The sequence below is a fragment of the Thalia democratica genome, chromosome 3, assembly GCF_965202585.1.
Source record: "Thalia democratica chromosome 3, ktThaDemo2.hap1.1, whole genome shotgun sequence".
NCBI lineage: Eukaryota > Metazoa > Chordata > Thaliacea > Salpida > Salpidae > Thalia > Thalia democratica.
In genome coordinates this window covers 23,183,893-23,210,777 of record NC_139167.1, presented here as the reverse complement: position 1 = coordinate 23,210,777, position 26,885 = coordinate 23,183,893, and the positions used below count along the sequence as shown (strand labels likewise).

The 26,885-nt window shown below is 27.0% G+C and overlaps 1 protein-coding gene across 1 annotated transcript; it reads left to right on the top strand.

Moving 5' to 3' along the window:
• LOC145831591 (uncharacterized) lies at positions 1–26,885 on the top strand. The gene is made up of 11 exons (XM_082938897.1): positions 1–158; positions 2,281–2,497; positions 9,859–10,107; positions 12,225–12,407; positions 15,504–15,594; positions 17,820–18,038; positions 21,483–21,580; positions 23,881–23,957; positions 24,330–24,493; positions 24,729–24,877; positions 26,328–26,885. Exons 2-11 carry the CDS (start codon positions 2,291–2,293, stop codon positions 26,430–26,432), a joined length of 1,542 nt encoding a protein of 513 aa, XP_082795023.1. The 5' UTR covers positions 1–158; positions 2,281–2,290; the 3' UTR covers positions 26,433–26,885.

The following is a 26,885-nucleotide window of genomic DNA, read 5'->3' as shown; positions in this document are numbered from 1 at the left end:
GTTGTTAACAGTTAGTTAATTTGGCAAGATTTAAACGTATTTTAGCCAGCTCTCAGAGAAAGGAATGCTATTGACCTAAAATTTTAAGTCGAAAAGTGAAGTATCAAAAAAGCGAATTTGATCGTTGATAACAACAAAAAGAACCTACAAATTAGTTGGTGGGTTGATTTGTTTTGTAAAAACGTTGAAATTGTTTAATGTGAAGATTGTAATGCTATTAATGCATAAAAAGAATACTGGTAAAAAACAGTAAGATAGTTAATGTTTTAATCTCATATACATAAAAGATTAAAGGCATATCTATGATTTCTTAAACAACTAGTGTGATTTAATAATTAATTATTTTGCAATTTTAAAACTAATTAACTAAAAGCTAGATTTTGATGCGAATTTATTTTTTAGTTTATTTTGTAGAGAAATGATAAAGTTTCCATACGTTCTTTTGTTTAACTAAACTAGTGACAAAAATTTATAACACTGTGAAGTATGACTAGTTAAACCACAAGTTTTAAATATACATAGTTATGATTACTATTTTTTTAAATTTAAATTGATATAAAAGCTACATAAGTTAGCTAAAGTTGTTTGAGTTTTTATTATTGTTACTGTTGTTAATTATAAGAATTCATATAAAACCGGTATTTTAATGTTTTCATATCGTTTAAAAACCACCTTATTAAAACATATTAATTTAAAATTAAAAAATATTTTTAGAAGATAAGATAGGAATTTTTCCAATACCATTCAAATCGTATATAAAAATACATGAAAGAAGCTTTTAATTTATAAAGTCACCATAAAACTATTAGAACAACATTTAGCAAGTCAAACAAACAATATTACCAAGTTGTACAAATAATGATTCTGGTTTCTTTTTTAATTAATCTAAAACATACCTGGGAAATATTTCTCACAGTTTTCGCGAAGCAAAACGAGTTTTAATGATACGTTTGATTAAACAAATATATGTATGTGGTGTTAACATTCTTGTTAGACTTGTAGTGTATTTCGTATGACGAACGAATATATATAATTGCTTACAATTTCGCTCCAAGATACTATCTTTTACACCTTGAAGTGATAGTTTTGAAATATTTAGCGAATTGCATGTTAAGTTGCATAAAAGGTCATAGTTTAATGTTTAACTTGAATTTTGTAAAACAATTTTTTTAATATAATAATTTTAAAAATGTTAGAAAAATTTTAACTTAATTAAAAGATTTTTTTTAATAAACAATTTTTAGTAAATTAATGATAATGAAAAATTTTTTCATTTGCTTCTTTTAGATGTAAAAAGTATTTCTAAAACTATTACAGACTATCATTGTCATAACAAAATCCTTTTTCAACTTAAAAATTAAAGTGTTTAAAAGTTAAATACAAATACATTGTTTAAAAAGCATATAAATTGTAGACTGTATGAAACGTGGTCTGCTATTCTAATTCAACTTTATTGTCATAATTTTATGCTTTTCCATCAAAATAAAACAATGTCAAGTTCAAACAACACCTAAAACGTCAAGTTTAAATTTTAAATAAAAACACAAAAATAAAACTTACGAAAATTTACCGTGTTCTGAACTGTCTAACCTCTCTAAGTTACAAGCTTCACTTGTAAAATTAAACTTCGTATTTTACGCTTATCATCAAAAATATGTTTTCTCTCAGGGTTTAAACGCCCCTACAAATGTCTGATTGTTATGAAAAAGTTTTAAGTTAATTTATAATCTTTTATTCTGACAGACCTGTGTCATAAGAATTGTTTTGGTTTAATATAAGTGTGACTAATTTTGTATATTTTGAACTTGTGTATTTATGCTTGGTTAAAGTAATAATATTTTTTGTTTACATGTAGACAAAAGAGTGTAAATGTATTGTGATAAATTGAAAGTTTCAAACGTAAACATTAGAGGTAGGTACACAAAGTTACCTTTATCTTAAAACAAAAATTATAGTTAAGTTTGTTGTCTTATGCTTTAAATCGTATGTTTAAAGCCATAACTAGTTTTGAATGTTGTAAAACAGTCCTTTGTACTTATGTATTTAATTTTAATTTTAAGAACCTTTTTTTTTTCTTTTGCATCTTAGAATTTTTTTATTGTTGTGAACTTCTTGATTTTTTTTAATAAAAAACTGTAAAATATTATTCACTTTAATATTTTTAAAATAACTTGTTTAGATTGCTATTATCTAACAAAAAAAAACTGACTTCGAAAAGAAAAACAATTTGTTTAGATTAATGTTAACCTACAAAAAGTTTAATGTAGATACTTCCAACAGGAAATACTGAATGGGTATACTGAGCGACGGTTCCTACTTGGGGGTTTTACCCTTCCTGATACTCCTCCTTTCCTCCCTCACGAATGCGGAGTTGCTGCCGTACGGTGATCAAGCGGGCGACAAGAGGTTGAATTATGACGTCACTTTAGCTTCTGACGTCATCACTTTGAGTCAGCCTGTGAGGTTCATGGGACCTGGTACTGTGTCAGAGCTTCACGTTAGTTCTAAGTTATTTTATAAATATCTATTATCAATATATTTTTACAATTTTTTTAATATATATTCATCAATTGATTTTTTACTTAACACAAATGTTCTTAAAAGCCAGTGTTTACGTTGGTTATTCAAGTTATGAACAGAACAAGAGTGATATTTTTGTATACAAATTGGCACAAACGAACTTCAGTTTATTTGTCTTAAATTTAAAATCCTGCAGATTAAGAAAAAATTAAACCAATGGTATTCAATATTGTTTATACACTTTATGTTGTAGTACATTTGAAGCGGTCATACAAAGTTTTTGACAGTAAAGTATGTATTTTTGCTGAAGTTTATTAGCTTTGTTTTGACATTTGAGATAAAAACGCCTTGTTCTTTTTAAGGTTTTCATTCAAAAATTGTAACCTCCACTTTTTATACCACATAAAATACTACAAATAATGAAGTTTTTGTTAAGACCGACAGTTGTGTAACTTATGGTTAGAATTTGTTAATCCAAAACCATAAAATACTAAAAACACTGTGCGTTTAGAACAGTAACATTTTTATGAAATCACAATAGTCTTATTCTTATTAAAAAGTTCCAAACAACAAGCTTCACTGTGTATCAAGCTTGAAAACAGGTCGTTTTGTGCAAACTCACATTTAAATTGTCAATTTCGCTTAATTGATTTCGAATTATCCAATGGAGGAAAGTACAGTTTAATGTCGTGCAAATTACTCACTCGTGATGCGGCTATTTAAAGTTGTGACAAAAATATTTTCTTGGCGTTTGTAACACTAAACTTTGTGCTTGATTGTTGAAAAATAGGTGTAAACCATGTTTTTTGTGCTTTAAAATTAGGAATTTGTTGTACTTTAACATGTAAAACAACTATATTTATTGTTTAACATTTGATTTAAGTTTCTAAGTTTAAATATAAAAAACATGATGTACAATTAAAAAATTAGGTTTAATAGTAGTGTTTTTTTTTTTACTTGTATCTAACAAAATTTTAGAACTTTTTGTTTATTTATTTTAGTTGTTATGTTTTAAATTTTTTAAAAATTAGTTTTGATGTGAAGTAAAACAGTTTTATAAAAATTTTTTGATCAGTGTTTTTTGCACAATACAATAGTTTAATAATATACATTCCCGTATAGACTTTTGGCTAAATAATATTCAAGAAATTGGCAAACTCTTTTGATATAATTGTCATTAAGTTAAACAAATTGGAATAGTTTTCCAATTTCGACTACACAAACAAAAACAATTATACTCTTTTTTATAACACACACAAAACATTACAAAAATAACTTAATAACTTAAGAACAAAATAACAGTGTTATTTCAAAGCAAAACAATTAGTTTACTAGGAAAAACTTTGTATAAGTTAAAGTTAACCGGGTTTAAAATTGATACAAACAATTATTTTCCAGCAAAATAGTTTGCTTAACATGCAATGTGGTATCTTGTTTTCGTTATATAAAAGTTAGTAAATCAAATATGTTTGTGGTTAAATACTTTTATAAACTTTTACTGGGAAAATATATCTGAACAAATTAATCATGTGCTTAGTATGCACAGTGCCATGCATAGCTAATTTATAGCACACTTATTTTACTGTAATGTTTATTAGTTCTTAGAAGAGTTTATGGTTAAAATCTAGTATTTAATTAAGTAGTAGTTTATAGTTTATTTAATGTACTGAAATAACTTTGAGGTTTCTAAAACTTAACTTAAACTCTGAAATATACTAATAATATTTAAAACAATTTTTGAGAAATTAAATATGATTTATTACAGCTTTAAATGTTTAAATGTTTCAATCTTAATGTTACTATCTTAAGAACTTAGCTTTTTTTATAAACCGACCATTTTAAACTGTTTACTATCGTAATTATAAGTAGTTTAGCAGAATATTATTTAAAGGCTTTATTTTTATTATAAAAAAACTTTGCTACAATATTTTAGTTATGTTTTTGGTTTGAAATACCACAAGTTTATAGGTTCTTAAATGATTAATTTAGAGTAGATTTTAAAAGAGATTAATTTTAAATTTCTAGCTATAGCATTTAATATTTACCTTTTTTAGTTTTAAAAACTATCTAATTTATCAAACAGACAAAAGCACTTTAAAATAGGTTCAAGCTAGTTTAAAGATAAAGCTTTAACTCTTTTTCTTTTGTTATGTATACTTTTATTTAAAGTGATTGATAAATTTGTTACATTCAAAGTGGTAGGTTAAGGTGACGGCGAACAAATAAACACTATTACTTTGAAACTTTTCACTTTGATATTTAATCTAAGTTATAAAAAAACAGTAGCATTCAATAGATTATGTTCGAGTTTAAAATCAATCAAAGTTTTTAGTGACAAGAGGTAAACTAGTCAATTGATAAGTATTATGCCTCGAAGCATCCTAAAAAAACTATCTGAAAGTACAAAAGTTAAACGTTAAATTACTTTTTTTTTACAAAATTTAGAGAGAATTCTTGTCCAAAAATTTGAACTAGTTTATTGCAATGCTTAATTTTGATCTTAAGTATTTTTAAATTCTTTTCATAATTGAAACAACTTGTTTTCATTCAAAGACATTACTCACTAAAAAGCTTTAAGTCAACTTTGTATACAAAAGTAGTTAAACTACTCAACAAAAAAGTTCAAGTTGGTTTAGTGATACAGCGTACCTAACACCTACTAGTAGCATTTTGAGTATGATGTAAACACACAAATTTGCTGTAAACTACAACATTATAAAAGTGTCAGCCTTGTTTAGAGTATCTTCAATGTGTTTACGCTCACCTTATGAATAGGGTGTCAAGTAGAGTTTTTTATTAATAAAATGTAGACTTTATATAGCTTTATATAATTTTGTATACACAGAATTACATACATTAAAGTTGTTATTTTAGCTGACTCCTTTTCAATTTTAGAGCAGTGATTTTTTTTTGTAAAAAATATAATGAAAAGTTGTAAGTACCAATAATAACAAACGTATAAAACTAGTTTTTGAAAATTCTGGTCATTTCAAACTAAATAAATAAAATGAATTTTCTTTCCTTTCTTAATTTCCTATGATAAGGAAATACAAACGTGGTTATATTTTTGATTAAATAAAGTAAGTTGTATTTCGAAAAATAAAACCAAAACTTTTATATAACCAGAACGTCATAATAACTTTTTACTTAAATAAAAAACAATTATTCTCGTCAAAGTATCTTCGCTACTAAGTAAAAAAATATTTATTAAATCAACTTAAGATTGTTTGCAAAAGTTTATCTCACTTACTATGCAAGTACTACAAAATAATAAGCTGTTTGTTCTACAACTTAAGTTTATTGCTAGAACTCTCATTTTACAATACATCACACTCTTTTGACCTCTGAACGATAATTACCATATTAAAACCAAGCATGCAAATTCGCTAACTCACAAAACAGCTGCTTCACAAACAACTTTATTCAGCAACCAATTAACAAAAGAGTCCACTGTTTCGCAAACACAAACTAGCAATAAACAACACCAAAAGTTATAATGAATAATGATCCGTGGTAACAGGATTTGGGCCGCATGAAGAGCTCGCAAATTAAATAAAACCTGCTGAGCCTAAATAGCAGTTAAGTAATCCACTAGCCTTCTAGTGTTACCGAGGCTTAGTGCCTTCAAGTTGGTGAAATTTTCAAGGTTTTAGCGTTGTTTGTGATGAAAACGCGGTTTTTAAGTTAGTTTAGAGATTTTTCCAACCAGTAATAAGTATTACAGTAATTTATAATGACCGCTTTAAGATTTGATGTGTTTATTTCAAGTAAGCTTTTAAATTACGCTTTAATATTGAAAGACCGTTTAAGAATTTGTACCTCTTTATTGGCTAGCAATATTGAAACATTTTTTTACTTTAATATTGTTTAGTTTCAAAAAACTTAAAAACAAAATTTTACTGACATTTATGCTAAAAAAAACGTGAATGATTGTAAGCATGAATGTTGTTTAAGATTTTCAGACTTTAGAATCGTGCGCTAAACAGATTTCAACGTCTAAACTGTATCAATAAAAGGTGGTTTAATATGTATTTTGTATGTTTTACTCCAATAATGTCTGATAATGAAAAGGGAACCAATTTTAAGTTGGTACTTAAGCACGTTTACCTCAAGTTTTAAAATGTCTTGCAATTATAAAAACATCAATTAACTTTTTACTTTATTAAATCACATTGGTAAGACATTTCGTTGAACCTTATGTATAACTTTACAGAGCTAGTTTCGACAACTGTAGTTTTTTTTTACCTTCCTTAGACTTTTAGACTTTAAGGAAGTTATAGCTTCTTTTTTAATCCATCACTAATTCCTTTTAAAACAACAGCTTGATCATTTGAAAATAATAACACGAAGCCTGTTTTTAGTTCACTTATTTGTATAAAAATATATTCTATCTTTTTGAAACAAGAGCAGGTTTAAGAAACAAATAACTATTTAATTGGTATTTGTTAACGGAGAAACTTGTATTGAAAACGTTTTATAAATACAATTATGGCCAATTAGTTAACATAATTAAAAATTAAGGAATACTTAAACTTATTTTGCCTCAATTAAAACAACACATTTTACCTGACAAACAATTAAAAACTTCAAAGTTTCTATAACAGTTCCAAACACGAATACCTGAGAATAAAACTCCTCGTACACGAAAAATTCAGATGAAAAGTATGTCAAAACTCCAGCTTACACGAAAATTATCTTTAGCTGAACCCTTCAGTAACACGATTTGTTTAAAGAGCCATTATCAAAAGGGAAATTGTTGACAAAACGAGATTTATGTTATCACCTTAAAGCTGATAAGGTGATACTAGATGTGGAAAAACTGCTAATTATGCTTACAGGTGTAAAGGTCTTCGGGGCAAAATTGTTGTTTATTTTTGTACTGTTTGCTTCCATAAATATCTCAAGTTTTTGTACTGACAATAGCGTTAAAAAGAGCTTTTAGTTTTGTAATAAAAGTGTTTCATTTGGTTATAAAATTAAAACTATTGGTTTGCAACATAAATTGAAGATTATGCAATAAAAAATTAAGGTTAATTCATCATATCTAAATAACTAATGTTATTTTAAAAACAACCAATAAAATTAGTACTTTTAATGTCTTTAAAGTCAATCAATTTAACTTCATTACATAAAAAATTCCTAAAAAAAACTAAATGTTCAACTTTTCTTATAATGCAAAAAATTGCTGGAGAAACTAAAAGTAGAGTAAAAACACTTTTTGTTTATTTTTCGTTAGTTTCACACAAATACCGGTGTTTTTGCTTGATTTGGTTTGAAAACATTCAAAAAAATTACCAGCTGTTAGAGTTTTTGTTTTGTATATCTCAATCTGTTCTTCTATAAAGCTGATTATAAGCAGAACTCTTTTCTTGACTCAAAACAAAACCTACTGTCAAAAATTTTTGAAAGATCTAAATAAAATAAATATAAAAAATATTTTTTAATGAACAAGCATGGTGTAACATCACACAATTTCAATTTTATTTAAAACATTTCTACCATCAAAAGACAAACTAAAAACTCAAAGATGCTTAAAAGTTCTGACAATTGTTTGGAAGAAAGCCACTTCTTTTGTTTATAAACTTTGCTACTGAAAATGAGCGACTCTGTCAAGAACTTACGCGCTTAAACCTTTATTATGCTTCTGTTTTATACTTAAACCTTGCAATCTTATGATTTAAGCTTTTTTTATTTTGTTTTTGCTCAGTATTGCAAAGATTTTTACTTATAGTTGTATAGTTGTAATTTAAGTTAAACTCTGTTGAAATACTTCCGCAGAATTTTTATTTAATAGACAAAAACAAATATTTAGATTCGTTTAGCCTAAATATTTAACTAAGTAATTGTACTTTACTTAAGTTCTATTTCATCTTCAGACGTTTAATTTTATTAAAGTTTGGTTAGCTTAATGATAAAACCTAAAAAGTTATTATTAAACATATTAATTCTTAATTTACTTATAATATATTTTTTACTTTGATGTAAGTATATTAATTTTTAAGGATATTTAACTAATAACTAGATTATTAGACAAATTGTTATCTTTATAAATTGCTAACCTCTAAAGTTAACATTTTTGCAATTTAATATTTGTCTGCAATATCTATAACTACGTTATAAAGTATTACTAGAGTAAGCATCTAATTGTTAATAAAATTTAGTTTAAGTATTAACAAGCTTATAATGAATGAAGACATAAACATACATTAACATAAACCACAAAAGTCTTAGTTATTTTTTAAACTATTTTAAGTGCAATACAATTAATATGGTATCAATATTTTTATACTAAGTTAACTTACCTTTTTAAACTTATAATTACTTTATAATGACTAAAGGCATAAACATCAATATACAATAAACTTCAAGAGTTACAGTTTTTAACAAAAATTTCACAATTTTTTGTAAAACTTCATAGGAATTTACCTTGTATCGAATTACACACTTCTTCTAAGTAGCTTTCAATTTTTTCTTGGCAAAGTTCTGTTTAATGGGACAAGATAAAATCACAGTAATGCTGATGGATGTTATAATTAGTGTATCAGGTTTTAAAAGTTGGTCTGAAGACCACACATTTTTCTTCTGGCACCAGAAAGTCATCAAATTCAGCTTAAGATGGTGTGATACTTGTTGAAAATGCGTTTTTAAGTTTATTTTACAAATAGAATATATGTAATTTTTATTACACATGTAATCATCTGTTATTCATAGAAAAAACATGCTTAATTTGTAGGAGGAAATTGTTGGAAACGTTATTAAGTATTCTGTTTCTTAGTGCAAAGGTTAGAAAGCAAGGTTTCGAACTATTTTTTTCTGAATATCTGTGTTTCTATTCACAAAAATTGCATTTTTTTACTAAAGATGGCACTTATGATGTTATAATGCGTCGAAAAATAATTTTTTTAAGTTACCAGTAGTCCTTTTGAAGAACTTTACTAAATAAAATACAGTTTAACAGCTGATTTTTAAAATTTATACAAGCCAAGTAGATACTATCCACAGTTGTTAATTTAAATGATTTAAAAAAACTGATTTAAAAAAAACAAAATTTAAAAACTCTTGCTTGATTTTAGAAATGTTTTAAACTATAAAAAAAATTAGTAACTCAAAAAAAAATATTATTACAGGCATGTTCTTTGTCTAATGTTATTTCCAAATTTTTTTTTGCTTTTCCTGTTTTCTTTTTAGTTTGGTTTAATGCTAAAGTTACCTAGGCTTACAGCTGGATAGATAAACAAACAAAATAATGTTTTTTACAAATTTACTTTTTTTACAAAACTACTGATTTATAAACTTTTCGACCAGAAACTTTAAAACTAAACTACGTATTGCCTACAGGTGAGTTCAATCGGCACACTGAGTTACAACAAGCTGATGAACTCGAAGCTGACGTCACTCACCTCAAACGTCATAATGACCCCGTTCATGGCCGAGCCCGGCGTGGGGGGTGACGTGTGGTACCGGCAGAGTGGTGGTGACGTCACAATTGATCAGGTGTTGGCGGATCAAGGCGTTGACGGGTTCCAATCGAAAGTGGTCGTCGTGGCGACGTGGGCCAACATGCCCTCCAATTACTTGCAAGGAAAAGTGAGTTTTTATTTAGGGGACTTTTTGGTTTTTATACTTTTTTGATTTTTAAAAAAAAACTAAGTGCTGCTGAACTGGCTGGTTTATTATAATTATTTTTGTTAAGTTTAATTTTAAGCAAACTAAAATGTTAGTTACTAGTAGTAAAAATTTAGCTTCTGTTACATCATACTATATTTATAGTTTTAGTAAAGTACTGGTTCTAGTAAAGTTTGTGTGTGTAAAATAATTTTGTTGAGGTGTTTTTGTATTTTTAAGATTCAATTTGGCTCACTAAAGCTGCTTAAGATTCAGCATTCATTAAATGTAATTTCAAAATTAATAATCTTAAATTGACGTTTAATACGACTACCTTTGTCATTAAACAAACTCAATTCGTGTTTAACATTTAGCTTAGATGTAAACAAAATTTTTTATATGCTTTAGTTTTTAAACTTTGTCTGAAGGATTGTTAAAAAGTCTTTTTTAAAGGGCTGAGACTAGATTTTAAATGATAAGGTATTCTAAAAACGTTTGAACTTTTTTAAATAAAAAAGTGTATTTAGTTAACAAAATTTTATCTTTTAAGTTAACTGAAACACATTTTAAACTAAAAGATAAATCTAAATTATAGTATTCTCACGTAATAGTTTCAACAGTAGAAACATTTTTATTGAAATTGATAATCACTGTGACCAATTTTATTGCTAGAACTTACCATAAAAATCACAATAAATTCTTCATATTTCTTAAGTATTTTCAATAAAGCTAAGTCATTTTAAGCTATAGATGTATAATATAACAAATACTGAATTTTAAAAATCTCCTAAAAGCTTTTTAAGCCTTTTTCAAAGGTACGGTTACACTTGATTAAAGTTACACTGTTTTAAATTAAACAATATATTATATGTTAGTTGTTGTTGGTTAAACAAATTATTTTTCGTGGTCTATTTACTAGTTATTAATGTTAATGCATGCATAATTGATTGTGTTAATTGAATAGTTACACATTTTAATTTAATTCTGGTAAGTTGCCGTGGATTTTTGTTATAACGGAAGCTCACAGATGTTTAAATAGTTTATTATTTTTAGCTTCTTAAAGTATATTATGTTTTGTTCTACTCCACTATTATTTTTACAAATAAACATAATATATTTTTGTTTTAAATGTGTTGCTTTCAGAATGTTTATTTTTAAAGATTAGTTCATGTTTTTAAACTTTTTCTCTGAAAACGATTAAATCTTCACAACGCAAATGAAACCAAAAGTTAGAACTTTATCAATAAGCACGCTTGTTTTACTTTACATTTTAAAGTTTTTTTAAACCTTGTGACTGACTTTTTAATATAAAATGTTTTCTTATCACTTTGATATCGAAAGTGTAAATTATACCAAGTCATCAATTTTTACCATAAAAATGGTATGAGGTTTACTTTCTAAATTATTTTGTTAACCACTTGCCAAACTTTTTTATATAATCTTTTTTGTCTTTTAATCTAAAAGTTAATTACAACTATATCTAAAAACTTAAGTTTAACTTAGAAAATTTGTTAAGACTTGTGTTTTTCCAAAAATAGTACCCAACTAACTTTTCTTAAATTTTCAATTTTTTCTCTGTTTACTTAATCTTGTTCTTGTTTTTTTTTTAAATCATACTGTCATTATAGAGGTTTTTAGTAAAATATAGCTGTATAATAAATTAAAAATATGATTTTTATTTTTAACAAGTTTTTATGTGATTAATTTTTTTTAATTATTGGATTGATTTTACTCTTAATATTTAGTTTGCCAATAATTACCTCCATGACTAAAGCGTACTTATTAAACAATACGTTTTTATACAAAATTAAATTTTTTTCTTGGCAGTTTACTCAGAACTTCCCAAATTAAAACTTTTATGTACTCAAAGTTTAAACTTTAATGATAGTACATTAGATAAGTATTCATCTGTTTCATAGCTTTTAATTTTAAGTCTTCTCGTGGGCTAACACCTACCAGTTATAAGAATATTCAAAACACATAATACAATCAATTTTATACGTTTTACAATTTATGTTCTCTCTAGGTCAACAAACAGCAAAACAAAGATAAAGTTATGTATTACACCAAGCTTTTATTTAACAATTTCCTCAATACAGGTTAACACCTACCAAATAGTATTCGCCAGTGACGTCACTCGCACCTACGTCACGATCAACTACGACGGCGCCATCACGTGGACGTCGTCGGGCGTTGACAAGTTCGCATTCGCGGGGATTTTCGCATCCGGGGACTTACTGGAAAAGTGCGGGAGGCCGTTGTCCAATTCGGGCACTGATATGGTTTGTTGAAATTTGATTTTATTATTTGATCAATTTAAAACAGACTTATGTTGTTTTAATTATTTTTTTTTTTTTTTATAGTTTATAAATTTTTTTCGGTGGGTTTTACCCAAACTTAATAACATTTGAAATTTTTTCTTATTTAGAAATTGTTCATTTCAAATGCATATCGATACAGTATTTTGTTAAACAAACGAAAATATAAAATGAAAAAGAAAAAGATAAAACTAATATTTGGAAAATGTGTTTAGGGTATGTATTGATTCGATAAATGATTAGTTGACCGAAACAAAAAATTAAATATATAATAAAACTTGTATCTGTGGCTGCTCATTCAAAAAGAGAGTTTTCTTTTAATTTTTGAGGTCAAGGTGCCTTATCTTACATAATTAAAACTAAAATATCATTACAGATTAGGGTTTCAAATTTTACTTTTTTAAATAATAATTAAAACGCTTAGTTTTTTCAACGAAACACTAAGTTCAACCAAACTTTTCAAACTTTACGTAAAATTTAAATTTCAAGCCTTGTAAAGTTAGACAAAGAAACCATAAAATGATTATCTGAAAAAAATTCCAAGCAGTATATATAAACTGAAATATTACGCAAGATCATTAAGTTCATGTTTAGAAAACGCCTGCAAAAATAATTGATAGAAAGGGTATATAAGCTTTACTTTAGGCAAAACGTTTTCCTAAATGTAAAAAATTCGTGTTTTGAAAACGTTAATCACTAAATATTGGTAAAAAAAACGTTTTAGAGAACGTTTCATGAAATAAATGTAAGTTCGTTTGTTTGACAGGGTAACACGAAAAACCATAAAATTCGGCTGTAAAAAGATTATGTCAATTATAAAAAATAAATTGAGAATAAATTTTAAGTTTAAAAATCCGTGGTGTAACTGTCTCCTTACCCAGAGTTATTCCGTGTTTAAAATTTATAAAGTTGCGTAGTATAGTTAAATTGTTTTTGAAAGTTATTTAAATTCACAAATAATCTTAATGTACTACTTTTTTAAAAACAGGTGTTCTAATTTTAACTATCAATAGATTTGTTTCTAAAACACTCTGTTATTTTTTCTACAAATGTTTAAAAACTACAAACATTAACACTTATTTGACTATTGAACATTCAAAGTTTTTTTTTAAGTGTTTTTAAACTAATGTATGAATACCCGTAGGTTATATGAAAACGCTGAAAGTTTTACAAAGATTGCTATTTGATAGCGAAACTATTTTGTAAACATTTAAATAACTTTTCTCAATAGCAACTCTTATGACTTTGAATACATATAGCTAAAGGTAATACTTACTCAATTACCAAAATAAAACTGAAACGTTTTGTATTTGCACTTATACTAAAAACAGCTGTTTCTCAATTTGAAAAAAACTTATGTTTTGGTTTCCTTTAAGACATTTAAAGCCGTGAAATGTAGTAATTGAAAACATTAAAACACAATATTTAGTTTTTCAAAAGTGTACACGTTAACATGAATTAAAACCTTTCAATTTTATTTAGAGGATAAGTTTAACAATGCTTAAAAAGCAAGTAAAAGTAAGAGAAATTGGAAACTCCTTTTTTCATAAAAAAGTGGTAATAATTGCTTGGATAGAAATTAAACGTCGTGTTATTGAGAAAGCAAGTTGTGAGCACAATTATTATGAGAAACAAGAAGTATTACAAGTAAAACAACTTTCCAAAATCTGTGGCGTTATACTACTTTTTCTTGGAAAGTTGAAGCTTTCTCTCTGGTTAAACGCTGGCATACACACATAAGTGCTTTTAATTTACAACTTTCTTTTCACTTTTTTGATCAATTTGTAAGTCTAGGTTTTTTTAGAATTTTTTGTAACAGTACTACTAAATAACTTTCTGTTTTTTTTTCTTTAAAAAAATATTAAATACATTAATTTGTCATTTATGAAGTAGTATCTATTTTTTTAGGGTCCAACAAATTACAACCAATTGTGGATATAAGCATTTTTTATTTGCAACGTTCTAAAATGGGTGCAGAGTTTTCATTATGACTAATAGTGTATGATTATGTTTAATTAATATTACTTAGAGCTATAGCCAAAAAGTCAAAGTGAAATTTATTAATGTTAAAATATTAGTTGTTATGCAATAGGTTTGCGGTTAGAAATATCTTAACTTTTAGTAATTAATTCAATGACACACTTCCGAAAAAAAAACCTTATGCAATCGAAAACCAAAAATTCTTCGTGACGTATTGTTTTGGGCGCAAAAACCGCTTGAAAATATTTTCATCTTGCAGAAAAATGCAGCAAAAAAGATCACGTATTTCAGCGCGCGATGGCAAAATACTAAAAAGCCACAAAAAGACTGCAAATTAAAACAGCGTCTCCAGTTACAATTGCTTCTAACAGTCTTGCGGTTCCAGTGAATATTTGCACTTTTGAAAGTGTTTGTTATGTCATTACACGCTCATTAAAATGTGTGCTAAAACGGTCGATTTCGGAATTGTCACATCTGTTTCTGTTCAACTTGTTCTAAAATGTGCAAATTGCTACTTAATACGTCTTTATATGGGTAGCTTTGGTATATTGTTTTGTCTTCAAACAACACTTCTTGTTGTACTGCGGTAGAATGGTCGTTTTCGAAATTGTCACATCTGCTACCATAAGTGCTTCCGTTTCTGAGAGGTGTAAACTGCAGTTTAATCTGTCGTTAGCCGCACACATTTGTGCTACTTCTTTTGTATGCAAACAACACTTCAGCAAATTGCAGCTTTTAAACTTCGCTTTGTGCTCTTAAAACACATGTTAAAGGAACCCACAATATAGAATGTCTGAAATTTCTACAAAAGTAGCTATCAATCATAATTCAGTAATTTGAACTGACATTGCAGCTTTGCTTTCATGAAGCTTTATTAAATTGAGATCAAATAAAATTTAAAACTTAAAATTTTAACAAATTACAGTGCTTCCAATATTTTTTTAAAATGTAAAGTAGCATTCTACCTTTCAGTATGTCTGTTACATTACTGTTTTTGTACAAATTTAAACACTTAAAATTTAATACTGAAATATTTTATTTATCTTATAAAAACATTGATTAGTAAAAAAAAATTCTCAGGTCTGGACAGTCGCCGAAACTTCCACTGGGTCTTCGGTCCGTGGGCAGCACATTTTTGATGTTTCAAACCCACTCGAGTGTTACAGTTTCGGTTCGTAATATTTTCGTTTATATTTACTTTTTTCTGTAGTTTTGTTTTTATTTTTAAAGCTTTTCATAGTTATGTATATACTCAACATAGAAAAAAAAAACTATTGGCTTTAAGGTATAAGTATGTTATAGATAGCGCAAAAGTACAAGATTTATGTTTTCTATTCATAAAGTGTAGTTATTTTTTTTAAATAATGTTTACCCAACTATAGTTCTTGTTATAAAAACCTACTTGTAAAGTTTAATAGTATTATTCTGCAAAGCTTACAAGTTTTTGTTTTTGGCACTATTAGGCACAGCACTCATTAATCACTGTAGTAAGAAATCAGGTTTTCCCGTGTTTACTGGAGTTCACGAAAAATTTTATAAATCACCTGCAAAGTCGTGTCAGGAAAGTCACGAGCCAATTTTGTCACAAATTCAGTTTTCTCGTGATACCCAGTGCGCTTATGGGAAACACACCTTTAAAATTTAAATGATAAATTATAGGCGTTGCTACAACTTGGAAAATATTGAATTTGTAGGTGTTTTGTGTAAATATTGAGCTAATTAGCAGTGTAAGTGTGATTATCTCTTATCAGGAAATCTAAACAAAGTGACCAACACATCTAAGCTGTGTTTCAAGATTTGCTCTGGAATATTAGTCTTTGTAGCAAGTAACAGGATTTAATTTAGTTTCAAGGTTATAGCTTTGAACCATGGTAAACATACGCTAATTAGCATCAAGCGTATAAAAATTTAACTTATCTACAATCTGCAAAATTTTAAAGTGACCAACACACCTTAACGAAAGTATGCAGTAAGTAGCTTTTTAAGCGTATTATAGCAGTTTTAAGTACCTGTAAATAACACTAAGTTTGCTATTGATCGTCAAGCTAATTAGAACTTTTGCATTGACTGGCCTTATATTGAACTTAGTATTTAAGGTTTAAAAAGCTTAAATGACTTAGTCAAAAGGTTTTTTTACCATAGCTTTTTTGTTTGTTTATAAAAATCTTTCACTCAAGTTACTTAGAATTCTAATGAATATTGCTTTAGTACTATTTTGCGAAAGTACTAGAGTAAGGACCAAGTAGTATGTTTTAAAGTAGTTGCTTACATTAACAGTGAAATAGTTAACTAAATATAACATTTATTTGATACTTTTCAAAACTAAAAGTTTAAATCATTTTAAACGCACTAGAGTTTGTAGTTGAAACAAAATTACTCTTCAACTACGTAAAACTTTTCGGAAGTATAAAATATTTGCACCAACAGCTTAAAAAAACGCAACTGTTTATAAATATTAATAACCAAAACAAACGAAGTTAAATTCAAAATCATTCAGTTTACTTCACTCAACGAGACAACTTTGCTAAATAAGATAAGTAATGCGGTAAAATCGATAAATATGTTCAGTTCAAATCAAAACATCAACCAAACTAGTTATAAAAAATTATTGATAGCATATTTAAAACATTAATTTAAGAAAACAAAAACTTATTTGTATTTATTAACCTACGCAAGTCAGGTTTCTGTAAACATCACTTAACTAAGTTGTTTAATATTGATATTTTATTAAAAATCAGCTAAGATTGTTTTAAACAACGTCGATGAAAATATGCTCACTAAGAGTCAAGTTTAAACGAATTTAAACCATTTCATTCATTTCAATAATACTTTACCAAACGGTGATCAATTATTTACAACCAAAAAGTTCAACTTATTTCAAATCGCAAAAACTTTGTTTATACCTAAACAAACCTCGAAAGTGTTTTATTTAAAATACCATCAAAAACGAATTGATCTATAACTCGATCGGAAGAGTTAACATGTTTCTTGCTCGCTGGATCCACCTAATGGACTGAACTTTTATTTAAACACGTGATTATTTTGATGTTAGTAGTGATAAAAGCTAACATTAAATTAGCGCAGGTCAAGATTATGCGCTTAATGTTTCATACTTTGAGTAACTTGATGAGTGTACTTGCACTTTAATAGCTTTACAAATACCGTGTTTTGCTTTAGGAAATATGCTACAGTGGCTTTAAGTTTTTAAGAAGTCTTTTTTTTATAAAATCACGTGATAAGACGTACAAGTTAGAAGTTTCAGCAGAACAACATACGAGACTGTGTTCATATAATAAACTATTTTATAAATTACACTAAATGATTAGATATACGTCGTTAACTACACGTAAATATCACCTCTCCGTTTTAAATTAATCAATTTTCACCACTCAACAGAGTCACCTTGTGGCGAACCCCCGAGTTTCAGCAGAACCACAATTGAGACTGTGTTCAGCAACACTGCTTCCAACATGCTCGGTTGGTCGTTCCACATACTGTTGAAATGCAAGGAAGGGTTGGAACTGTCACCTTCTGTGACGTCACAGAAGATCGAGTGCTTGTACGAGCCTGATTATTACGAGTACGCGTGGGACTTCGAAGTTAAAGAGTGCATCGGTTAGTAAATATATTGAAAAACAAGATATTGTATATGCGTTATTGTTGATTAAGTTTGAGATTTCATGAGAGTTTCATACAGTTTTATTGGTAACTTTGGTTAGTTTTTTTTACATTGATTTTACACGGATTTTGTTAGAAACTAAATGTTCTAAACGATTAACTAAATAATTCTTTGAGTTAGATATTCTTGTTCGAAATCGAAGGGCTAGTTGGTTAGTTGTAAAGATATCTTGACAACGATAATACCTTATGAGTTCCGGGTAAAGCTGCGTTTAAATTTTACTTTTTAGTGTTAAAAAAAAGTTTTGCAGTCATTAAGGTTACTCATAAACCTGTAGAACTAAAAAAATTGTGGCTATGACTTATTTACGTAACCTTCTGATATAGAAATTTCTTCTAGTTTAAGAAAGTTAAAACCGTAAAAACGTGTACTTCTTGGTAAAGTTTGTTTACTAATACTAGTTAGTAATGGTTTGAGGTTTTAAGAAGTTTACATTTTTTCTTTTAGCATAATTTTATTTTTAAACTGTAAAAATACCTTAGGAGATTGTTAAATAAAGAAGGCATTGAAATAGTATTATTTTGGCAATTATGCAACATTTAGAACTAATGTTTGCGTTTACAGTAGCAAACGCAAGATCTAAAAAGCGTATAAGAAAAATATTGTTTTCAATCAGTTGTAGTTAACAAAAATGAACTTATAAGTAGATTTCGTTGTAAAACTATCAAAAGTTTTGAAGTTACCACACGTTTTATCAGTTTATAAGGGCGATACATATTTCAAACTTTTAAGTCTTAAACACGTTTAAGAAACCATGTACATACTGGGTTTTCTATTACCTTAAACGTTAGTTTTCTATCACATAAGTTGCTACGAATAAAAGTATTGAAAGAAATAGACATTTTTTTAATATAGAAAATTGCTAAAAATTACATCTAACTACCTGTAAAACTCCAAAAATATATATATTACGAAATACTGCTAAATATAAACCACTTAAACATTTTAAAGTTTAATACTTTCTAAACTTATATTTCAAGATAATGTCAGCTTTCATGAATTTAATAAAGTTTTGTTATATTTTTTGATGTTCTGAACCTACGTCTTTGCGGTTTAACTGAAAAAAAAAAACAAATTTTCAACATTTGGAAAAGTGAATACTTGGAAAATAAATTAGAAAGCTTTTTGATTTAATCTTGTTTTTTATACACTTATTAAAAGTTTAAATGTGTTACGTAAATGTGGTTGAAATTAATAATAAATCAATTTTATATATTTATTTTGAACAGCTAAAATGTTAATATTAAACTTAAAGATTTTAATGAATAAAATGTTATGCAAAAACTTTTTTATTTGTTTCCTACTAAAAAACTTCAAAATTTATTTTTTATTTTTAAATTGAGAGTTGGTAACAAATTCAGTTACAGACTTAGACCAAAACTATTTTGAACCCAAAAAATTACAATTACATTTTTGTGTACTGTATGACTTTAAAGTTTCACTAAAAAGCTAACACAAACGCATTAAGCCACTGAATTTGTTTTTACATTTGTAGCTCAATCCAGTGTTCATCTAACTGCGGAAAGAAGAATGCTTCAAAATGACTTTATTGTGCTTTGGAAGTTTTGACTAATTTCGAAACTGTTTATAAAATTTTTAATTTTGATTACAATTTACTTTCAAAACTACTTTTGACTACGAGGTGTCTTGTAGAATGTGCCGATGAAAAAATCAAGAAACAATAAGAGCAGTGTTTACTAATTACTGTGCACAAAGTTTTACCTTGAACCCTCCGCTCTAAAATCTAGATATCTCACTATGTTTCCCTGTTTACAAATATGAATAGAGATTTAAAGTATTTCACAGAGTTTAATATATACAATCGCCTATTTTTGGGGCCTAAAAAACAACTATACATAGACTAACTGCATAAAACATTTCAACTACTGCTGGTAATTAAATCAAAGAATAACTATAAAATTGTTAAAAAGTAATTACACCCAGCTTAATTTTCTATTTACACAGCAATGTCTTACCCTTTGCTCAAACAAAACCTCAGAAAAGTAATTTAAATCACTTTTTTCGTGTTCTGGTTAAAACACAGCGTAAACACCAATAAGAAAAATCGCACCACACTCGAAAAATCAATCAGGCTTTTTATAACTTGAACATTCTTTGCGGGCCAACGCGCCTTTAAAGAAATCAAATAAATTGAAAATAAACCGTGTTTTGTGTTAAGCCCCGCGGACAGTAAACACAAAAGCCGATTGTTAACATCGCGTATATGGTGAGGATTAAATTGTGTGGAATACTGGAATTAATTGCGCTTTCAGTTATAATTGTTGCGTAATATTGAATTGTTCTGAGTGCTATGTGTGTCATTTGAACCTAAAAAACGTTTTTACGTAATGTAGTCAGTATTTTCACTTTAGTTGAACATAATTTCAGTTAAAGTAAGTTTGAAATGTTTTAGAAAATGTAGTAATATTTTAAAAGGATAATACTATATTGGCACTTTTCTGTTGTAAATGTTGCGGAACTTTGACCGTTTCTGAGTTTTAGATGCGTGTGATTTGAAGCTGAAAACAATTGGTTTTATGTAACATGGACTTTATACTATATTAATATTTTTATATAGTAGAGTTTTTTATCTTTAACAGAGCGGCTTTAAAAGTATAAGACTTTATTAGTTATATTAATTTTAAAAGCAATTTAGGATTGTCATATTTTGAATACAGTATGTAATCAACTAATTCTTTTACCACTAAACTTACATAACCTTATGGTAGGAATATTTCATTATTTAATTTCAATATAACTCTTAAATGCTAAAAAATTCTTTGTAGAAAAATTGTAGAACTCTTTTTCATATAAACATTTTCCATGGTAACGATGATATAAATCGTCTAATTTCCATTAAGTTGAATAATTTTCAGACAAATTCGAAATATATTCAATAAATCATAGCTGTAAAGGGCACGCGGCCTTAATACAAATTAAAGCACCGTTAAATTTTAATAAAACTAAAATAAATTCTAAAAAATTTCAAACAGTGTTTTTTATAAAGTTTTTAATATATAGCAAATCAATTTGAAAGTCTGAACGGTCACTTTTTCGTAGCTAAATCAATTATCTACGCAAGCGAATAAATTTATATCGAATAGTTTTTTACTATTATAACTTTATTGGTATTTAAGTTACTTTTCGAAGGCTGAGCACTAAACTTAAAGTGTTTTAAGTTAAAAATGTTTTTTTACTCCGTAAAAAAATTGATATATAATTAATAGATATTTAAATAGTATTGTCTTCTCAATGGAATAAAATATACAGTTGCTATTTGCAAAAATTAAAATAACTAAAAGCAATGGACAAAAATTTAAAAAATTGAACATTTTTGTTCTTGTTTTATCACCATAGCAACCAAATTTGCTTGACAACAGACATGCGGGCCACCAGAAAGTTCACGGTCGCCATGGACCACATTAAACCCAACGGTGTGGACCTATCCCAGCTTGACAAGGACGAACTTAAACCTGAAGTAAGTTTTTAATACTAAAATTAAAAAAGTTGTAAATTTGAAAATAATTGTTAGTTTTTAATGTTTATAGGTTTATTTACGTATCCTTATTTAAAATAAAACTTAAACGGCGAGCTTAAGAGTTGTATGATTTAAAATTGTTAGCAAAAAGTCTGAAAAAAATCTTATAATAACAACTAGCTTTGAAGTAGCTAGTTTAAGTAGAAAGAATACAAATGAAATATTTTGTAGGCTAATTATTTTCAATTAGCCTTTTTTACTGCATCATTTTTCTTTTTGTGATGTTTCATATAATACAAAGACTAACGTATTAAAAAAAATACTCTATAAAATAGTTCTGCAAGAAGTTGTTTTAGATTTTTAATTTTCAAACAAGTTCAACAGTAAGTTAAGTGGTCAATACTTGTTGTATTACGTAAGCACTTCAAAACGAACTTATTTAAAACTTTTAACTTTGCCCTGGTATTTTTAAACTCTACGAACGTTCGAATGTTAAATTTCTACAGCTGATCAAACAGTACTTTGAATGAATTCCGATGTTATATGTGGTCTCTAATCTATTTATTGTAGCCCAATTGCCTATTACATGCGAATTTCGAATACCGATATTAAACTGATGTAGTCTGCAATAAAATGTTTCAAAAAATTTATATACATATTTCTATTTTTTATTTATTATATTTCTTAGCAGATGTATTTTTGCGACACAAAGTTTAATCTCTAAAAATATGCTTTTTATTAAATTTTTGGTAAAATAATTTCATAATTAATCTTTTATATGTTTTGTAGACTTAAATAAAAGTTTAAAAAAAAGTAAAATCTTTTTAACAAGTACAATAAAGTGTATAAATACAAGAACAGTCTAATTTGTGGTTAATTGTATTTAAACTTGTCAGTATATCAAATGTTAATATCTTGTAAACATAAATAAAAACAAAAAAATAGTTTGTTTTTGCATAAGCATAAAAATAAATTTAAAAAAATATTGTTTCTGACGCTTTCATAGATTAAGACCATTGCACAGGCTCTGACTATTAAAAATTCACTGAAAACAAGTTTTTCAACTATTACCAAAAACACGAATTCCAAAGAATTTACAACGCGCTTTTGATGCTAGTTACAAAAACAAGAAACTTTAGTGCTTGTGATTTATTTGACGTGTTCGGTTACAATCAATCATTTTTTTATTATTTTACAGAGTTATTTAAAGCTACATGTTAAAAATAATGTATTGTATAACGTTTTTTTCAAGTAATGTTGTTAGTAATATTTCATTTTAACAGTTTAAAATACTTACAGTATTAATAGATTTACTTTACTTGACAGATTTTATTTTGCATTAGACGGCCTTTTTGAATAAATAACTTATATAGTTATTTGTGTTCACTAAAAAAATCTAAACTAAAATTATTTTATTTTACTTGAAAAGGTCGCAAATTTTGTCACCAAAATCTGGTTGTGAATAAAGTATTTAGTTTTCACATCTTTATTTGATTAAATAACTTATAAACACAACAGAAGAAATCTTGCTCTCAAACTTTACAACTTTTTTTTAATAATTATAAATAAATCAGTGCTAGGCAGATAAAGTTTTTATTTTTACTGAGACTTATGAACAAAATAAGCTTTCATAAGTGTTGTTTTTTTGAACTTTAAAACTGTTTAAAGAAGACTTTGATCAGAAATTTTGCAATACTTGTTTTAAATGTACACAATAAGTTATTTTTATCATTACATACGTAAAAATTTCAGTTGACAAAACAAACATTAGTTCAAAAACATAAAGTTTCACGAAAATATCTAGCATACCTTGCACATTAGTTCATGAATTTTGGTACATTAAGAAAAAAAAGATTTCATTATCTATTGTCAACAGTGTTTCTTTACTATTTCATATTGTGTTGTAATTGAAACTAGTTTCCCTGTGGTGACTCAAACTTAATTTTTACAATTTTTTTTTTCTAATTTAGCTCGTTTTTCCACCAACTACTAATCAAAACACTAACGACGACAAACTTTACTGCCAATTCTCAATAAAAAGGAGATTAGACAGACCTTTCAGGCGATCTCGCTCAGAAATCCGATTAAGTAAAAAGCCCTTTAGTGACCTTTGATGTAAATTGTGACATTTGATAAAGCTTCCATTGACCATTCATGAGGTTTATTAGAATGTTAATCACTTAAACAACACTTTGTGCAGCTGTTAACCTTTTAACCGTCAATATTTGTAAATAGATAGAAGGTTTTTAGATTAAATAGGTAAAATAGATAAAAAGTTAAACTTTAACTATATTTTACAGATATTGAAGGTTTTGACTAACTCCGGAGTGACAGATATAGTTGTAGAAATTGAAGATGTCAAAAAGAACGGAATCTCGTTAGTTATTTTTAGTTTTAATGTTTTATACATTAAAAATATTGAGTTAAAGAAGTAACTTTGGTTTTTTAGTGCTGATGTTTTGATGTCTTGCTACGTCAGACTTTTCAAAACTTTTTCAACTACTAGTTTTTTTTTTAAATTAAACCTTTGTTTTAAGCCCCATAAAAAATAATACTTAAGTTTGTTACATATAAGTTTAATTTTTATTGATTTACACATTTTTAAATACATTCCACATACTTCTTGCTACTAAATCTATATCGACACCAATTTTTCACAAGAAACATCATAAATTTATACTTAACTCATGTATTTGTATAAATTTCTAATAAATCATCCCTTAACACTAATATTCATTCTCTCATACAGATCGGAAGCAGTGGAAGAAGAGAATGAATACACAGTGAAGTATTCATTGTTTTCTCCAACATACGCCAACAGAGAACTACAAGCTGAAGAACTGCAGGGACAACTTAAAACATTGTTGAGCAGCGAGAAGGAAATATTTAAAACTGATTCCATCAACGTTGAAGGTTTGTATTAGTTTTATACAGTAAAAACTAAACTAATAGTAAATAAATGCAAAATAAATGAAATAAGTCTGATAAAAAATAGTTATGTTTTTCAATTAAGTTAAATTTCTTACAGACTTACAAACGTTATGATTTTGAAAATCTAAATGTATAACTAAGCATTTTTCTTGTTTTATTTACTGAAAAAAAACTATATATAATTGAAATTAAATAATACTTGACTTTTTATCTATAGAAAACACAGACAAGTGCTTGCAGCAGTGCATATGTTTCTTCCGCGAGGGGTCGGGAAAGAAATGTAAAAAGGGAATTTCCCTCATGAGCCTGAGACCTGATGCCTGTTGCGGAGGTTGCAACGGAGTTCCTTACGCAAGTTCTAAAAAAGTGAGTAAATATAACAGTTTTTGGTTGTAAAAATAATAATAAACTGCAAAAAGTAGCAAATATTGCAGAAAAACTTATCATGTCAAAGTTAATTCCAATCAAAAGTTTCAAAAAATAAACTCAATTTCAAAATAACGGTATAATTTGTTTATTGTAATGTGCATTATTTAAGGAAACTGTTGACTTTGATAGAAATTTTTTATTTCTTTATTGATTTCCCAAAAAAAAGATGGATAATACCATTTAACTCTAAACATTTGGTATGTAGTAAAAAATTAGGACTTGTTTAGCCATCATACAACTATAAAGAATATAAACAACTTACTTAAAATTAAAAACTAAATGTTATTGAATTTCTTTATTTCTTTTTTACGTATCGTAAAAATAATCGAAAATATTAAATCAGAAATTATAAATTTTTGTTGAGTCAAACAAATAGTATACTTGGTTTTTAAACACATACTTTGTTTTGTTAATGAAAAAAATTTAAAACTATTTGTTTCTTAGTTACTACTATAGTCTAACACATAAATTGAAATAATTTATCAGAACAATATATTAAACTAGTGAAATTAACAATGTAATCAGTCAATTTATAATTTGATATTTAACAACAAAAGCACGTGATAGATCTTTATCTTCACCATAATTTCTGCTAAGCAATTATTTTTTTGGTATTTAAATAAACATTTGTATAGACCAGACATAAGCAATTGTTCTTTAAATGCTTTTATCTGATTTTTTTTTTGTTCAAAAGACGATTTTTAGCTTAAAGGTTTTTGTCTGAGGTTAAAAACAAATTACCTGATCATAATAATGTATGTGTTTATGTAACAAAGTAAAGAGGAGAGGTCTTTCTTATTTAATTAATCTTTGTTTGTTTTATTTAAAACCCGCAGCACACAAAAAAAATTAAACGTAATTACAAAAACAGTGTTCAATAAAAAATGTACAATTAATATAATTTAAGCTGATTAGGGCTTGATTAATAATAAAACCATGAAATTTATTACAATGTGTCTTTTCTAAAGAAATAAAGACAATTAAGTATATGTTATAAACTAAGATGGTTAATTTACTTGTACCAACCTTTAAAAATTAGGTAATGCTGTTAAAAATTTTAGTTTTGTTTAAAGTTCAAAAATATTTTAAACCTAAAAAAAATCAATATGTTGCTTAATTTTACAAGTATTTTTTATTTAGATCTCTAAACTGTTTTCATGTCTGTTGTGGAGGGTTACAATTTGTTTTATTCTAGCTGAAATGCATAAAAACTGGTTTTATCGATATTTTAATTTTTATGACTATTTGGTCAAGTATTGTAAAATTTGACATATTGTTACATATAACAAAGCCGAAATACATTTATTTTTGCAAACATCAATTAAAATAAATTTTATGCAATATCCATTTTTCTCAAGTATTAATATTTATTCTTTTCATTTTTCAGGCTTGCTGCGGAGGATTGCACGTGTACGACCCCTCGATATCTGTGTGCTGCGACGGAAGAATCAAAAAAGGGTCCCACTGCCCCCACAAGCTCCACCACTCTTGAATCCCGTATTTATCCCTGCTTAGTACAATACCGCCACTTTCGACTCGGGGAATTTCCCCTTTTGTTGACTTTTCACTTTCTATGCATGAAGAAATATTTTATATATTCCGAAAAAGTATTCTATTTCTGACATATCGTAAGAACAAAGTATTTAATGAATTTAGTTTTTGTTGTTTGTAGTTCTGGTGGTTAAAGATTAAAATATATTTGTTAGTTTAGTTTGAATACGTATTGTTTTTGAATTTTTCTTCTTTTTTACCGATTTATCCAGTTATTAAATATTTCTTTCTTAAGTTTCTGTAAGTTAAAGGCACAAAGTTTTAAACTTTTAGGCGTTATTTAATTCTTATATTTAACTATTTTTCAAATTAATAAAACTTAAAACCTTTTTGTTCCGGCTAAACCTCAAAGAAAAGTTCCCATATAGAAAATTTTGTAGCTTTTAATTATAAA